This window comes from Typopeltis vanoorti, chromosome 15 (genome assembly GCF_054136105.1).
Source record: "Typopeltis vanoorti isolate ZY-2024b chromosome 15, IOZ_Tvanoo_1.0, whole genome shotgun sequence".
NCBI classification, from domain to species: domain Eukaryota; kingdom Metazoa; phylum Arthropoda; class Arachnida; order Uropygi; family Thelyphonidae; genus Typopeltis; species Typopeltis vanoorti.
The window spans coordinates 13,191,529-13,210,393 of NC_143563.1; the positions used below are offsets into that span (position 1 = coordinate 13,191,529).

Sequence of the window (18,865 nt, forward strand, 5' to 3'; positions counted from 1 at the left end):
ATTCCACTCGCCAATTACTACTCTTTATGCAAAAAACATGTTCTCATCCCTTACTCATACCCTCCTTATACATTCTTCAGGGATGGCCTATTGTTCTACTTTTGTCTCCCTTCATTGTGTGAATCCCTACATCCCAGAATAAAAACTACCTAATTAGTCAATCTTTTCGGGACCCTTTCCAATATATCTTCATGAAAACTTGACGACAAAATCTATGCATAATAATCTATGTATGGCTTTATACATTAATGTCCAAAAGCTAAGGATGAACTACATTTTGCTATATATGAAAAAATTTTCATGACTACAGCCAAATGCATACAAATTTATTGCCAGTATACTAATAAATTATTATTAGCATGTGTTATAAATTTCATACAAATTAAATTGTAATACATTTTTGGCAAAAGTTACAAATCTCCTAAGGAGGTAATTAGGGAATTAATATACAGTGCTTACAGAAAACTATTTAGAAAGAGACATTTCACTATGGAATATGTCCACTCCAAAGTGCAATGCAGCCCTCACAATGTCCATCATGCTTAGCACTAAGTAATTCATATCCCAATTCTGGTCCACTCCTCCTTCAAGGCAAGGATAAGGCCTTGTTTGTTTTCTGGAGGGGAATTTTAAGCAGCAAATCATCTCTCTATTGTCCCAAACATGTTCTATGGGTTGAGATATGGGGAGCATGCTTGCCACTCGATTTTGTTAATATCATCAGTCTCCAGAAGTATCTCCACTGCTCGTGTACAATGTAGTGTGGCATTGTCATCTATAAAAATGAATTCTTTATCTACAGCACCATGGAACAATTGAACATAACATTGAAGAACTCCTTTGCAGTATCATTCACCAGTCATAGTCCATTTTTCCAGCACATTATGCTTAATGGACATATTGATCTTGTAGCTCAGTGTGTCCACACCATAACACCAGCACTGCAGTATCTGTCCCTTTCAAGAACATTCATGTGATGGTAAACAGTACCACTTTCACCCTAGATCAGGTGTTGTCTAGATGAAGGACTAAAACGAGTATCATCTGTAAAGAGTACATTAGCCCTAAAAATGAACAACAACATTGAAAATGTGCTCTATGATGAGCTGTGGATAAACCGAATGCAGACTACAGGCCATCTGGTATATATGGACTACTTGTTGCAGATGCCGTGCTACAGTCTGTCAAGATATCTGTGTATACTTGTGCTTAAATCGAGTTGACTTGCAAGCTGGCCTGCCATGGTGCATCGATTACATTTTGCTATTATAACCAAAAATCTGTCTTCATGCTCTGTGGAAGAGTGAGGGCAACCTCTTAGCAAACATCTGGAACACATTCCATTGGTTTGAAACACTGGCAAGAGCCTGAATACAATGCTATGTGAGATCCCAAATGTGAGATTGCAATAGTAATTCTATTGGCTTCTTCAAGCTTAGCAATAATTCTTCCCTATGTGAAATCATCTAGATTTGAGACATTACAAGACATCCGTGTTTGCAACTTTATTTCTTCATGAAAAGAGCTTCCTTCAGACACAATTCACTTAGCACAGCCTTTTGCCTTTCGTTTTATGTTGAGTGCTACCACATGATCCCTTTGGCATGCAATTGTAAAATTTGAATGTGTCCCCACTTTCTACTTGAAATTGAAATTGTCAGTTATACAAATTATCAGAAGCCGATTCATCTGAATTTGCAGTGCAATCTTCAGAAATAGTGTTCGTCCTTAGGTTTTGGACGCCAGTGTACAATGGAACTATAACCTCCTTACTTATGCATGTCAGTATCCTCCGCTTCATTACCATAATCCAACACGATGGTTTCCCATCTTGAGCTCTGTGACCTCTAAAGTTCAGGCCACTGTCTATTGCCATTCTCAGATCTCTTATCTTTTCCACCATTTTCAAAATTCCCCTATAATTTTATACTTTGCATCCCATCCTTTCCTACCAGATTTCAAAATCTTACACTTTACGAGGGTTGTTCGATAAGTCTGTGCAAAAAACGAAGAAAACATAATTTTTTTTATTTTTCAACAGTCTCCTTTGAGGTCTATACATTTAGTCCAATGATGCTCGAGTTTTTTGATCCCGTCCATATAGTATGATTTGTCCAAATCTTCAAAATAGGCAGTTTTTTCAGCAATCACCTCATCGTTTAATGAAAATCTCTTTCTGCCAGCCATTTTTTCATGTTTGGAAACAGATAGTAGTCTGAGGGAGCCAAATCTGGAGAGTAGGGGGGGTTCGAAAGGACTTCGTAGTGTAAATCAAACAATTTTGCGGTTACAATTGCAGAAGAGTGAGTGGGTGCGTTGCCATGGGGAAAAATCTTCTTTTTTGCCAAGTGTGGTCGTTTTTCCTTTATTTCATTATTTAAACAATCCAGCAAAGACACATAATACACTCCGGTAATTGTTTTGCTCTTTTCCAAGAAGCCTATGAAGATTATGCCACGAGCATCCCAGAAGACGGTGGCCATAACCTTTCCTACTGAAGGAACAGTTTTCGCTTTCTTCAGTGCAGATTCCCCACTTGCAACCCATTGTTTTGACTGTTCCTTGGTCCCAGGCTGGTAGTGATGGATCCATGTTTCATCCACTGTTACAAAACGATGCAAAAATTCCTCTGAATTCCGTTGAAACAGCTTCAAGCTGTCCTTGCAGCAGTTCATGCGTTGCTGCTTTTGATCCAGTGTGAGCAAACGCGGCACCCATCTTGCGGATAGTTTTCTCACATGTAAATGTTCATGTAAAATATTATGTACATGGTCATTTGAGATTCCCACGGCCTTAGTAATTTCATGCACCTTTACTGTTCTATCATCCATCACCATATCATGGATTTTTTTAATAATTTCTGGAGTAGTGACCTCAACAGGGAGTCCAGAATGTTCAGCATCACTTGTGCTCATATGGCCACTTCGAAAGTTACCAAACCACTCTAATCGAAGGTGCAGACTCACCATAATGTTTATCAAGCTTAGCTTTGGTTTCCTGAGCCATTTTGCCTTTCGAAAACTAATGTTTAATCACTACATGAAATTCTTTCTCATTCATTTTCCACAAATCACGGTACTTGATCGATTCAAATGAAACTTAGTGTGTGATCGTCCAACAGTTGCCAGCAACTAAAAATAACCTCGATACGTACTGGTGGCACCATCTCTTAGACTTTGCATGGACCTATCAAACAGTCCTCGTATTATGTTGAACTGGTAGCTCAATCACTTGCCCACACATACAATCTATTTAGATCCTTCTTGTAGAGTCACATCTCTGAATCCAAGTTTGCATCATCTTCATATCTCCAATTAAACCTGTTCCAATATCATTAATATACCAGCTAAACAATAAACTATACCACTATATATGTATCTAATTTTTACTTTGTCTAATGCATTTGTCACCTTGTTGCAGCACATAATTTTTAAAAAATCAGTGCTGGCCATCACAGAGAACACTGCTATTTAACAACCAAATTCTGTATCCTAACTTTAACACCACTACACGAGATACAAATTGGCCTATAATTTTTAACCTCAGTGTTCCCACTTTTTGCTCAATTGGGATTTGCCCTGCTGAAAGATGATAAATAGGTATGCCAAGGCTGCTATGAACTCTCTGGAACATTTTCTTAAGACATGTGGTGATATGCCATCAAGTCCTATTGATGGCATATCACCAAGTTTACTTAATTCCTCATATAATTTCTCATGATGTAACATTTAAGAAATTGAAGCACTCTGATGAATTGTTCACTGAATACTTCAACTACATATTCTTCAGCAGTTAATGATTCATTCCATACATGCTATATTGCACAAAATTTTTCATATCAGTTTCAAATAAAGGACTTACTGTCTCCAATAAATGTAGTTCATAATGAACAATGCTCACAGTACCCTTCAGTTATCATAGAGTACACGAAAATTTGACTAAATATCTAAATCTAACTTGCTGTAATGGGTCTGTCAAGCCCATCTTGGATATGAACAGGAAAGCCATTAATGATCCAAGAGTTATAATTTCCAACAGTGCTCTTGTCTTCAAACAGATTTTTGTAGTATTTTTTTAAAGAAGTCAAGGATGTCTTGAGTGGTTGACATGTCTTCTCCATCAATGCAGATTTGAGTGATAGTCCTTTCTTTGTGAAATTTTGTGAATTGTCTGTTGAAGAATGCAATGCATCTTTAATTTCAACCTTACTGAAGTCTCATCAGTGGGAGCAAGACCCAGAAGTGATAACAAGGTTGAAGTAATGCATAAGTCATATTTCCATATACGAGTAGCCAAAAGGTGTCACACCTTATTATTAAAATACTCTGGATTAGAGATAGTGGTTGGAAGTTTTCCCACTTGGTTATACTATAAATTAAAGATACCAAGAAATTATATTTTGGTTTATTCCTTTATCCAAGTGTAAGCAAATAAAGTTTGTGCCATTGAGGCAAGTGATGTGTAGTCATTAGCCTCTATATACAAGTTGCCCAGTCCTGAAAATACTTCAGGCACAAACTTTGCTTACTCTTGGATAAAGGATTAAACCAAGAATATAATTTCTTTGCATCTTTAATTTATAATATAACCAAGTGGAAAAATTTCCATTTCCTCCTGGCTATTCCACTTTCCTATTCTTTCTCTCATCTCTGTTTCTCCTGTACACACACACACACACACACACACACACACACACACACACACACACACACACACACACACACACACACACACACACACACACACACCAGGGCCGGATTTAGACTTGCTGAGGCCCTAAGCTATACAAAACCCAGAGGCCCCCTACTGTTTTAAATTACATCAGCTGGTTTCAGAAAAATTTTAAATATATACGCCTTTTTAATATATGAAAATATATTGTCTTTTAATTTTTATTAAAAAAATAATAAAGTATGCGTTTACAAAATCACAGAAATAATTATATAATTAAAGGGTTTTAAAAACGACAAATAAGGCTCGTAGAACAGAAAGTTTTAAATTAAAATAGGAAAATAAAAAGTAAAAATTAAATTAATATAACAGCATAATTGGTAGTATATAAAGAATTAATATTTTATTCAGGTGAAAATTTGACAGTTAGACATCACATAAAATTGGGTACCCAAAATTCCAAATAATACAGGTACATATATATATAATAAATTAATATTGAAAATATGGAGTGAGTGGATAAATTCTTATAATACAACAATATTTAATAGAAATAATTATATTATATAATCCTCTAAAAGGCTCTAAGATACAACTTAAAACATTTTCTTGAGTGATTTTTCTATGAATATTTTTTTATCAATTTTTATATTTTTTTTGTTTTTTTATTTGAGGCCCCAGATTGCGAGGCCCTAAACTGTAGCTTTTTTAGCCTATATGTAAATCCGGCACTGACACACACACACACACACACACTCTCTAATTTCTTCTTTTTCCCTCCCTAGCTCTCCCATTTGCTCTCTCTCTCTCTCTCTCTCTCTCTCTCTCCTTATTATTTTATTCTCTAGATGTCTTATCCCTCCCATTCTTTCCCTTTCTCCTATCTTCCATTCTTTCTCCTATCTTCCATTCTTTCTCCCTAGCTCTCTCATTCTCATGATTTTTTTCATTTCTCTTGTTCACCTTACATGAGTTAAATTTCTTTCATGTCTTTTAATCTCTCCATAATTTAGTCCTCATTCTTTCTCTCTCCAAGCATCCTACCTTAGCCCAACATTCATTCCGAAGGTACCATCCATCAGAATTGCCACATCTCCTGAGCTTTATCTAATGTTAAATTCACTAACATTACCTCTTACACATTTTCTTTATCCTAAAATAAGTTGCTTCAGCACTCCCAGTATTCCTAGGTGGTATTCCCAGTGTTCAAGTTTGGTTGACTTCAATAATCAAATGAAAACTGGTGTTTTCAAACCAATTTAGCATGTAAGCAGTGAGATCAGTTATTATTATTATTATCATTACATGACACCACCAGGGAGTCCAAAGACTCATCGAGGGGTGAGTACCTACTCTACAACTCTGTCTCCACCACTCAATCTACCAACTACAATGAACTGCGACCACACCATCTACCACTCACCACTAGTATTTTCACATCCGCCCTTGGCAGAATTCGAACCCGCAGCCTTTTGGCTGGAGACCGGATATGCTAACCACTCAGCAACCAATCCAGAAATTTATACTTTTACATATTCTGTACCTAATCTTTATGTATAGGATATGCTTAAATATTTGTATATCTTCATGATAGTAATAATGTTTTGTTTCATTTCCTGCAGTTACATATTTTGAACATTAATAATGTAGTGTCCTAAAAGGAGAAAACCTGCAGAACATTACTTGTTATCTTCAATTCCTGAACACCTGCTTCCTATTATTCATATTATTCACAAGAAATGCTCTGAACAGTAGATCCCAGATGATTGGTGTAAAGCACTCACTGTAGCAATTTATAAAAATACATAATTTATAAAATGTATAAATGCTATTTATAAAAACTAAAATTTGTGAATCAGAGGGCATTTAAAATATAGATCAATGCAATTAGAACTCAACTTTAGAAGAAAGAAAAGCTGAATCAAATTAGAAACCTAATACTAGATCAATTTGGAAGAAAAATTTTGATAGTAAAATTAGTAAGTAAACTTTCTGTGGATGATCACAGTACCTGTACATCCCCAGTTGGTGTATTTCAGAAAATGATGTTACACTCTGAATGCTTAAATAACCTTAATATAGGCATGCTTACATTAATACATCCCATCTGGCAATCGTCATAGCTAGAAATGGACCTTACTGTTTGCCAGGTTCTTCAACTTTAACTTATGGTTGATTATGCAATATATCTGCTTTATTGATAAATAAATAAATAATAATAATAAATCATAATCAAACACTCAACCACAAAAACTCAGAATTCTTAGCTTTTCTATTTACAGGTAGCGTTTCTCACCAATAAGTGTTTGCCACTATATGAATCACTTTCTGCTTATCTTCCAATTGTGAAAGTGTATGTAGAATCGATCAGGTAAACAACAAATTGATCTGATATGGAAAAATAATAAATGTTTTCGTTGAATGGAAATATTTTAAATTTTGATAATGATCAGTTGTGTTTTGTTCAATATGATTATTTTTGCTAGCACGATATATATTTTTTAATTATTCATGTTTAACAAATCTTCTACAACCTAATTGGTCACTCCTAGAAATTGTGTAAGAATGTAGTTAGCAAGGCTATGTAGACTAGACTTTTTGCTTGGAGTAATGAGTGAGCAGAATGCACTATAGAGTTAGTTGTGGATGCTATGACAGTCAATGAATGAGTTTGAGAGGTATGATAAGTATCGTGTAAATAATGGTTAGTGCGGGTCTCCCACACACATGCAATTTACAGACAGAAAATACTGTTGTTGGTGATGATGGACGGTAGGTATGTTGATGGTTGTTATGTATAGTGGAGAATTAAGTAGGATGAGAGATAGGGAGATGTGTATAGCAGAATGGAGTAGAGTTCCCTCCCACAATGACTCCTTGAAGGTGGCAAGGCATAATAATAATAATTTTGTTTGGATAATCATATATTTTTACTCTATTTTACTCATAATGATGCAAATTTTTTTTTTTCACTTCAGTCTAGATCACAAATTACCTCATTTTATTTTATCTTTTTTTTTTATTTTATTTTAAAGTTTTCTGAAGTTTAGGTTCATGTCGTACCTTGAAGTAGTAAATATAAAATCTATAGCAAACTTTCTGTTGAATAGACCATTCTACATAGCCTACGTTTTTTCAATAACTAGTTAATGCATGATTAGGGCATAAGATACAGTGCATTTAAGATAAGATCTGATAAAAAATGAAATGAAGACATTATTATTGTTATTATTACATGACACCTCCAATGAGTCCAGGGACTCATCAAGGGAGGGCATCTACTCTACAACTCTCCGTCTCCACCACTCCATCCACCAACTACAGCGAACTGCAACTACCATCATCATCATCTACACCAATGCCATCTACTGCCCACCACTAGTATTTTCACAGACAATCACAAACATCCATTCCCATAGTAGGATTCGAACCCACAGCCTTTTGACTAGAGAGTGGATATGCTAACCACTCGGCCAACCAGGCTGGCATTACCTTTGGATATTACCATATTGAACCCAAACTGGGTTCCACGGAGCCCTGGGATTCCAAAAACTCTCTTCAAGCATTCTGCAAGAATTATATAGGAACAAAAATTGCAGTAAAATATTTTAGATTGCATCAAGCACAAAAACATTTGGTAAAAAAATCACTCAGCTTTTTTGAAAAAGTTTCAGTTATTCCAACTCTGATTTATGGGCAGAGCTTGATTATTGCACCATTACCATCTTAAGTGATAAATCACAGCATGATAACCACACTTACAAAGTATCAAGTGTGCATCATACATTTTTTTAAATGAGAGCAAGGGTGGACTTGTATTTTTCCATTGAAAAATAAACTTCTACTATTGTGTTCTCAGTATTATTTATAAACAAAAGTGAAGAAATTGTGCTTTTTTTTAGAAAATTATTTTTATGAAAAGAATCTTTAAATTGATTTTTATTATAAATACTCCTCTATTTTGGATTTTAAATATTTGTCAAATTAGATTTTAAATATTTTGCAATCTTTTTGGAATAAATATTATTAACATTATTTGGATTGACATTTATGGTTGGCTTCGAATTAGATTGTAGAATCTGTTTGTATGAGCATATATATGTTTACATAAATGGAGAGTTCCTTAGTGTATGAACAAATATTTTAAAGGTTCTGCCATAGCAAAAAGTCAAAGAATTTATTTTTATCAAAAATTAAAAGAAAGAAAAGAAAAACCTACCTTCAAAAGTTCAAGGTACTTGAGTGATGTAATTACGTAAGTGCCTCTGTAGCACAATTGGAAGAATGACGGGGTGTTGTGCCCTTCAACTGGAAAAGGCCTAAATTTAATTCTCGTAGAGACAGGAGGAATCTTTTATCCTAAAACCCCATGGAGTAAAAGACTTATATAGGAGGTCCTTTTGTCATACACACAGCTCATCATACCACAACTTAAACACACTCAAATTTTCTGCAGAGACACCACCCTATCAAGCAAGGCATTCCAATCATTCATAACTCTGCATGCAAAAAACCTGCTTCTCACTCCCCTACTCACACCCTCCTTATACAGCTTCCAAGGATGGCCTCTGGTTCTCCCCTGATCCCCCATTTTCTGTAAAACCTCTTCAACAGTGATCCTAATAACAACCCCTTACTAACTTGTAGGTCTCTATCATATCACCCCTCTTCCTCTTAACCACTAGATTCTGTAAATTGCATCTTCTCAACCTTTCCTCATACTCGATATTCCAGAGATCAGAAGCTACCTTAGTCAGTCAGCTCTAGGCCCTTTCCCAACATCTCTTCATCCTTTTGAAAACTAGGTGAGCAAATCTGCACAGTAGTGCATGTGTGGCCTAATCAGAGCCTTATACAATGAAGCAAGAATTCTCTTACTTCTGTATATCAGTATCCGTCATATCATTCCCAGAATTCGTTGTATTGTCCTCACAATTTTGGCAGTATGTCCTCTAAATTTTAGATTCTTATCCACTATCACCCCAAGATCTCTTATTTCCTCCACCTCCAACAACATATCCCCACCAAGCATAAATTCTACACCCCATCTTTGTTTCCCAAATTTTAAAACCTTACATTTTGCAACATTGAACTGACATCTTCATTCCCATTCACTCAGTCTATTCACATCTTCTTGTAATGCCATAACATCTTCTCTACTCTTCATAATATGAGAAGTAGTAGATATATAAATAAGTATATATTTAGTAAGGATGTTGGTAATATCCAAACAAACACTGTTAGTAGCTAACCAGAAGTAGATACCACATTAGATGTTCACCATTATTTCTAATTTAGGTACTTTTCTGGGTACAGTAGCAAGAGTTATGACCATTACAGATTGCATTGATGGTATCTTCTTCTTTAGTGATACTGACAATAAATTCAGAGCTATCCAATCCTGACATGTGGCCAGTAAGTCTTACGCTGTTGGAGGTTTACAAATTTTGTTCTGTGACCTTTTAACTCTCATGAAATTCTTTATTCTTTATAACACTAAAGATGTTATAAAAAATAAACCACAGTTTTGTGTTTAAATTTCTTATAGTTCGTGGTGGAGAGTGCTGACAATGTTATTATTATTATTATTATCCAAGACCTCATGGAGTCAAAGACTCATCTGGGAGGTCCTTTTATCACACACACATCTCATCATACCGAGCCTTAAACACACTCAAACTCCTTGCAGACACCACACTCTCAGGCAAGGCATTCCGATCATTCACAACTCTGCACGAAAAAAACCTGCCTCTCACTCCCCTACTCACACCCTCTTTATACAGTTTCCAGGGATGACCTCTGGTTCTCCCCTGATCTCCCACTATTCTCTGTAGAACTTCGCCACCATTGATGTTATAACAACCACTTACCAACTTGTAGGTCTCTATCATATCTCCCCTCTTCCTCCTCTCCACCAGACTCTGCAAATTACCTCTTCTCAATCTTTCCTCATACTCATTCCAGAGGTCAGAAACTACCTTATTCAGTCGCCTATGGACCCTTTCCAACATCTCTTCATCCTTCTGAAAACCCGGTGACCAAATCTGGGCCCAATAGTCCATGTGTGGCCTTATCAAAGCCTTATACAACAGAACAAGAATCTCCCTACTTCTACACGTCAGTGTCCTCTGCATCATTCCTAGAAGCCTTATTAGAAATTGTTTGAAAACTCATGCACATGGTCCAGAAAAAAGTTTAGATATTAGTGCTAATTATGTTGTTATTATTATTATGAAGATCCTGCAGGGAGTCCAAATGTTATACTAGAAAAATAAATTATATTTGTGTTTTAAAGATTGTGTGAATGTACAGAGAGTGTGTGGAAATGATAAGAAAAATAAAAAATGCAGAAAAAAGTTTGATTGATGATAAAGCAGGTGATAATTTACACGACTTTAAAAAACAGACTGAAATTAATGATAAAGTGAATAATAATGATGTTGAAAAACATCATTATTATTATTATTATCATTATCATCATTATTATATAAAGTAATGAGTGGGATTGATAGCAAATCAAGTGTGTGACTAGTGATAAAATAGCAAGAGTGAATGATAGCAGAAAAAAGGATGCAAGATTTAAATGTTGCATCCTTTTTTTGCTATCATTCACTCTTGAACCTGAGTTGGTGAAGATGAGGCAAGAGATGAGAAGTGAAAGGAAGAGAATTTCAGATATGTATAGAAGAGTGAAAAATATGAAAAAAGACCTGCAAGTGGTGTTGTATGGTGATTCGATTATTAGAGACGTGGTAAATGAGAAGATGCCCAAGGTTTGTTTTCCTGGAGGTAAAATGAATAGTGAGCATTGGATTTGAGGACTAAGTAGGCAAAGGAGTTGGTAGTAGAAGGAACAAATGACTTAATAGGAAAACAAAGATAATATAAGATTGGGCATCAGGAGGTTGTTGAGAAAGATAAAAGATAATAGTGAGATTGGAAAGGTGGTCAGTGTGTTGCCCAGGTATGAAATTTCTGGGATGAGGAAGAGAGCAAGGATTATGAATGATATGTTAGAATGAATGTATGAAGAGGAAAGGAGTACAGTTTATTAATGTGTGAAATGAGTTTGAAGGAAGAATTAAACTATATACAGTGATTGACTGCATTTGAATGTTTTCAGTGTGAGTCATTTGGAGACACTGCTGCTGGAAGGGAGAGTAATGAGCAAGTATGATGTGAAAGAGTGAGAGTAGAGAAGGAGAGATTGAAGTGATGCTCTTGAATGAAGAAGTGGGTAGCATGTTTGTAGAGAATGAGAGAACAAGTGTGCAAGACAAACAGGGAAATAGAAAAACATAAGGGTGACAGGGAACATAGCGTGAAAAAGGTTGATGCTCCATGCAGATGTGAATGTGTGTGTAGACAAAAAGGGAAAGGGATGACTGGGATATAGGGAAAAACAGTGAGATTTGAAGACGGTTCTGGGATGAGTAAGGAGAAAAAGAAATGGCTCAAGGAAGGTATGGAGATGTCAATTCTAATAAGTGGTATCAGTGAAACTTGTGACAAATCCAGGAATGAACTGTTATGTTTGTATATGAATGCCAGAAGCATCAGAAACAAGGGAAATGAACTGGTTGCATTGATTGAGTTTGTTCACCCAAAAATTGTTGGCATAAGTGAGACATGGTTGGATGAAGATGGCATCCTGACAGGAATAAAGATTATTATTATTACCCCAAGACCTCATGGAGTCAAAGACTCATCTGGGAGGTCCTTTTATCACATGCACATCTCATCATACTGTGTCTTAAACACAGTCGAACTGCTTGCAGACACCACACTCTCAGGCAAGGCATTCCGATCATTCACAACTCTGCACGAAAAAAACCTGCCTCTCACTCCCCTTCTCACACCCTCTTTATACAGTTTCCAGGGATGACCTCTGGTTCTCCCCTGATCTCCCATTATTCTCTGTAGAACTTCTCCACCACTGATGTTATAACAACCACTTACCAACTTGTAGGTCTCTATCATATCTCCCCTCTTCCTCCTCTCCACCAGACTCTGCAAATTACATCTTCTCAATCTTTCCTCATACTCATTCCAGAGGTTAGAAACTACCTTAGTCAGTCGCCTTTGGACCCTTTCCAACATCTCTTCATCCTTCTGAAAACCCGGTGACCAAATCGGGCACAATAGTCCATGTGTGGCCTAATCAAAACCTCATACAATGGAAAAAGTATCTCCCTACTTCTACACGTCAGTGTCCTCCGCATCATTCCCAGAAGCCTTTGTTTTGTCTTCACAATTTTGACAATGTGTCCCCTAAATTTTAGATCCTTATCCACTATCACTCCCAGATCTCTTATTTCCTCTACCTTCAACAATATATTCTCACCAAGCATAAATTCTGCATCCCATCTTTGTTTTCCAAATTTTAAAACCTTACATTTTGCAACATTGAACTCATATCCCCATTTCTGTGCCCAATCACTCAATTTATTCAAGTCTTCTTGCAAGGCCATAACATCTTCACTACTCTTTATGGTTCGTCCCAACTTTGCATCATCTGCAAACAACTGAATATCTCCATCCAAATCTTCCATTCAAATATCCTTCCAGATGGAAGGGTATTGTGTATTTTGTGAAGATAAAACACTTAAAAAGGGTGGTGGAGTGCTATTGATTATAGAAAAAGAGTTATGTTCATACAAGGTAGAGATGCAAATGAGAATAGTGGCTATGGTTTGAGGCAGTATAGTGTGAGATAGAGGTGAAAGAATGAAATAGTTAGTCAGATGTTGCTACAGACCTGGTAATATGGAGGATAGTGACCATGCAAATTACCGAATCAAATGGGAAAAGGGTGAACATTATGGGTGATTTTGATTACAGCAACATAGATTGGGATGATGAGATAGCAACTGGAAGTAAAGAAAATGAGTTTCTTGAGTTTTTGAGGGACAACTACCTCAGGCAGTATGTAACACAGGGCACAGGATTGAGGGTCATGATTTTGATCATCTCATCACAGGATGCTATTATAAATGAGGTGTAAAGTTGGTGAGATTGACTATGAAGTGATTAACTGGCTGGTTGCCAACTGAAGACTTCTGTGAGGAAAGGGTATATGTGGAACTAGGCTGGTGATTATGAGAATCTCAGGTGACAGCTTGGAGCTGTAGCATGAAATGAGGAGTTTGGTGGAAAAAGAAATCAATGCTGCTTGGGTGATATTCAAGAACTATCTAGTTGAAGCAATGTCTAAATGTATTCCAAAGATCAGAAGATTAAATATCTTGAAATTTTGTTTTGTTTGCTCACACTTGGATGTAGGATGAATCCAAGAATATAATTTCTTGGCATCTTTAAGTTATAAGATGAAATAAGGTAGATGTAAAATGGATGAATGAAGAGTCTTTTTTCTCTTTATTGTTGCATTAAGCAACAATATTATGCAGGCAGTATAAGAGAAGAGGTAATAATCAATTCCACAAGGAATAAGGAATACAAAGAACAGGCAAGGAAGGTGACTTGGTCGGTAAATGTAGCAAAAGTTCAGTATGAGCAGCAGTTAGCTAATGAAGCCAAAAAAAAAAAAAATGCCAGGGAATTCTTTTGATATCAGCAAAAATAAGAACGATTATGGTCAGATGGCATTGATTGTAGAAAATGTTATAAGAACAACAGCTGAAGAGGATATAGTTGGGATATTTAATGAACAGTTCATAAAGATCTTTCATCTTTGTTAATGTGACATCATGGAGAGCAATGTCAATCTCCATGATGTGCAAATGTATATAGAGAATTTAGCAAACTTGATATTAATAAGGCTGTGGGACTTGATGATATATTGCCATGAATTTTGAAGGAATGTGTCAGGGAGTTGACTGCTGTTTTGACATATTTGTTTAATATGTCTAACATTGGTTCAAGTTCCAAAGGAGTGGAAGGACGGTAAGATTGTACCACTTCATAAAGGAGGTGACAGAAGTGAAGCATTGAATTATCGGACAATCTGTGTGTCAGTTGTGATTAAAGTGTTGGAAAGGCTGGTGAGAATTAGGTTCCAGAACTGGGATGACAACAATGGTATTATCTTTGGTGGACAGGACAGATTTGCTAAAGGTAGATCATGTTTTAGTAATCTACTTATTACAATAAGGTGAAAGCAGCATTGGATGTGGGAGATGGATACACAGTAGTATACTTAGACTTTGCAAAGACTTTTGATAGATTACTGCATGATAAGTTGATAATCAAACTAGAGTATATGGGGCTGGATATTAGATTAGTGCATTGGATTGGAGATTGGCTGCCTGATAGTATCAACAAGTTGTGTATGGGGAAGCAATATCCCAGAAGAGGAAAGTCGCTAGTGTTGTGGCTCAAGAAGACTTAAATAGACTAAGTGAATGGGCACTGGAATGGAGACACCAATTCAATGTTGTGAAATGTAAGGTTTTAAAATTTGGAAAACCAAGATAGGATGCAAAATTTACTCTTGGTGGCAGCAATATATTGTTGGAGGTGGGGAAAATAAGAGATCTTGAAGTAATGGTAGATAAACATCTGCAATCTAGAGGACATATTGCCAAAATTGTGAAGACAACACAACAAATTCTGGCAATGATGCAGAGAACACTGACTTGTAGAAGTAAGGAGTTTCTGCTTCCATTGTATAAGTTCTGATTAGGCCACATATGGATTACTGTGCACAGATTTGGTCACCTGGTTTTCAAAAGGATAAAGAGATGTTGGAGAGGGGTCTAGAGGCAATTGACCAAAATAGTTTCTGATCTCTGGAATGTTGAATATGAAGAAAGGTTAAGACAATACAATCTGCAGAATCTAGTGGATAGGAAGAGGGGCGATATGACATGACATATCATGACATGACAATTTGCCTAAACATTTCACAATGAATATTCTCTGCATTCCCTGGCCTATAACAGCATCCTATCAGATATACTAACCTGCTTATTTCAACTTCGCACTACACAGATTCAAAATCTGTGCATATCATTATTATCATTACTTTCCGAAGACCCTAGAGAGTCACAGACTCATTTAGGGAGTCCCCTTTTGTCATACTTACAGCTCATCATACTATGCCTTAAATACATTCAAATTCTCTGTGCACACCATGCTCTCAGGCAATGCATTCCAATCATTCACAACTCTCCATGCAAAAAAACTGCTTCTCCCTCCCTTGCTAACACCCTCCTTATATATACCTTCCAGAGATGACCTCTTGTTGTACCTCACTCTCCTACCATTTTATGAAAAACCTCTTCAATATTAATCCTATAACAACTCCTTACTAACTTGTAGATTCATCATATCATATCGTGTCGTGTCGTGTCGTGTCATGTCATGTCATGTCATGTCATGCTCATCATACAAGGCATAGTATGATAGTTGTAAGTATGACAAAAGGGGCTCCCTAAATGAGTCAGTGACTCTCTAGGGTCTTCGGATGGTAATGATAATAATGATATGCACAGATTTTGAATCTGTGTAGTGCAAAGTTGAAATAAGCAGGTCAGTATATCTGATAGGATGCTGTTATAGGCCAGGGAATGCAGAGAATACTCGTGAAATGTTTAGACAAATTAGTTGGACATGTAATAATAAGGTGATCCTGATGGGAGACTTAAATTACAGGAATATAGACTGGAAGGAGGAGATAGTGTACGGGAACAAGGAGAGCGAGTTTGTGGAATTTCTGAGAGATAAGTATCTTAAGCAGCATGTGATTGAAGCAACCCGAGGCTTTAATGTTTTGGATTTGGTGATAACTTCAGAAGACGTAGTTGTTAATGAGATGTTCACACTGCCACCAGTTGGTGAGAGCGATCATGGGATACTTGTTTGGGGAGTGATGAAACAAGAAATGGTCACTGCCAAAAATGGATACATGTGGAAATATAAAGCAAGTGATTATAGGAAGCTCTGCAGTCAGTTAGCATCAGTACATTGGGTAGATGAGCTGAGCGAAAAAGATGTTTACAATGCATGGAAACTCATAAGGCAGTATCTGACAAAAGCAATGTATGACTGCATACTGAGGGTTAAATGAGTAAACAGAGTTGGAGTGAAATGGATGAACAGTGAAATCAAGCAAGCTGTGCTGGTAAAGAAAATGTTATGGAGGAGGTACAAGACAGTTGGTGGTGATCAGATCCACGAAGAGTATGAGGTGCAGGTAAGAAAGGTGAAGAACATGGTAAAAAGAGAAAAGGTGCAGGCAGTATGAGAGGAGATTGGCTGGTCAGGTCAAGGTTAACTCAAGGGAATTTTTCCACTACATGGTAAGCAAGAGGAAGAATAATTATGACAGACTAACATTGGTGGATAGTCATGGCAGCAGAATAACAGCTGCAAAGGATATAGTGGAATTATTGAACAAGCACTTTATCAGCTTATATCATGCTGGTGTAAATGATCTGGTGCAATATATAGAAGAGAGGCAAGTATTGGGAGAATTGGAAGTGAAAGAAACAGAGATGTATCAGATATTGATTGGGTTATATGTGAATAAGGCTATGGGAATGGATGACATACCACCACATATTCTTAGGGAACATACACCACAGTTGGTTATGCCCTTGACCTGGTTATTTAATGAAAGTCTTGCAGTGGGTAGGGTTCAAAAAGAGTGGAAAGAAGGCAAAAATAGTACCACTCCACAAGTATGGTTCTAAGACAGAAATCTCCAACTATAGGCCAGTCTGTATAACTGCAGTTGTGGTCAAGATTTTGGAGAGATTGGTAAGGAATAGAACACAGAATTGGGTTGATGGACATGGCATTCTTTATGATGGTCATCATGGATATGTAAAGGGTAGATCCTGTTTCAGTAATTTACTTGCATTTTATGATAAGGTGACGAGTGTATTAGATAAGAGAGAATCATATACAGTGATATTCTTAGACTTTGCAAAAGCGTTTGATGGATTACCAGATGATAAGTTGGTGTACAAGTTGCAGAGGATGGGAATATATCATATTGGTGAGATGGATCAGAGATTGGCTCTCTGAAAGATACCAACAGGTTGTGTATGATGGAGCAGTGTCTCAAAAAAGAAGGCTAACCAGTGGAGTGCCCCAGGGTTTTGTTCTTGGGACCGTGCTGTTTCACTTGTTTGTAAATGATATATCATGCCGACTGACTGGGGATCAGTTATTTGCTGATGATGCAAAGTTGGGAAGAATCATAAGTAGCACTGCTGATGCTGAATCCCTTCAGGAAGATTTGAATAGACATTTTACTTGGACAAAAGAGTGGGATTATAGTTTTAATATCAATAAGTGCAAGATGTTGCATTTTGGGGTGCAGAAATATAAGGCTGTATACTATATTGAAGGTGCCGTACTGCAGGAAGTGGATGAGATTAGAGATTTGGTAGCAATGGTTGATAGTAGACTGAAATTTAGAGAGCATATTGCTAGGGTTGCAAAGGTTGCACATCATAGTGCTGCTATGATAAGAAGTACTCTAACATGCAAGAATAAGGAAGTGGTTGTGCCACTGTATATGGCACTGGTCAGACCACACCTGGACTATTGTCTTCATATCTGGTCACCTGGTTTTGAATGTGAAGTGGAGACATTGGAGAGGGTCCAGAGACATGTGACTAAGACAATATCAGGAGTTTGGAATGCTGGCTATAGAGAGAGTTTGAAGAGATGTGGATTGCAGAGTTTGGTGGATAGCAGGAAGAGAGGTGATATGATAGAGACATTAAATTGATGAGAGGATTTTATCAGATTAACCCAGAGGGAATTATAAAAAGAGTAGAAGGTGAGAGAGGAAGAACCAGAGGTCATTCCTGGAAGTTATCTAAAAGTGTGGTGAAGAAGGGTATGAGGAGTAGATTTTTTACATGGAGAATTGTCAGTGAATGGAATGCATTACCAGATATGTTGCTAATGCAAGGAGTGTTAAGGACTTTAAGTTTCTATATGATAAATATGTTGTCAGTTAAATGAAGCTCCCATGATGGGTCTGTCGACTCCATGGCGAGTGTAATAATAATAATAATTCTTTATACCTGAGTGTAAACTAACAAAAATTTTTGTGTGAAGTATCTTTACTACTAATAGGCTGCTGACATCACCTCAATGTTCCTTAATGAACAGCACATGTTCAGGTATATATTATGGAAATAGTCATGAAATAGACCAGTTTCAACCTTTATTGAAGTCTCATCAGTCAGTGCTAGACCTGTGAAGATATTGAAAG

General features: G+C 36.7%; 1 protein-coding gene across 1 annotated transcript in view; it reads left to right on the plus strand.

Moving 5' to 3' along the window:
- LOC150098395 (cAMP and cAMP-inhibited cGMP 3',5'-cyclic phosphodiesterase 10A-like) overlaps positions 1 to 18,865 on the plus strand; it is a 158,424-nt gene that overhangs the window by 119,387 nt on the left and 20,172 nt on the right. The window contains exon 5 of the mRNA XM_090405520.1: positions 6,954 to 7,042. Coding sequence (XP_090261646.1) covers positions 6,954 to 7,042 — 89 coding nt within the window. The remainder of the gene's footprint in view (positions 1 to 6,953; positions 7,043 to 18,865) is intronic.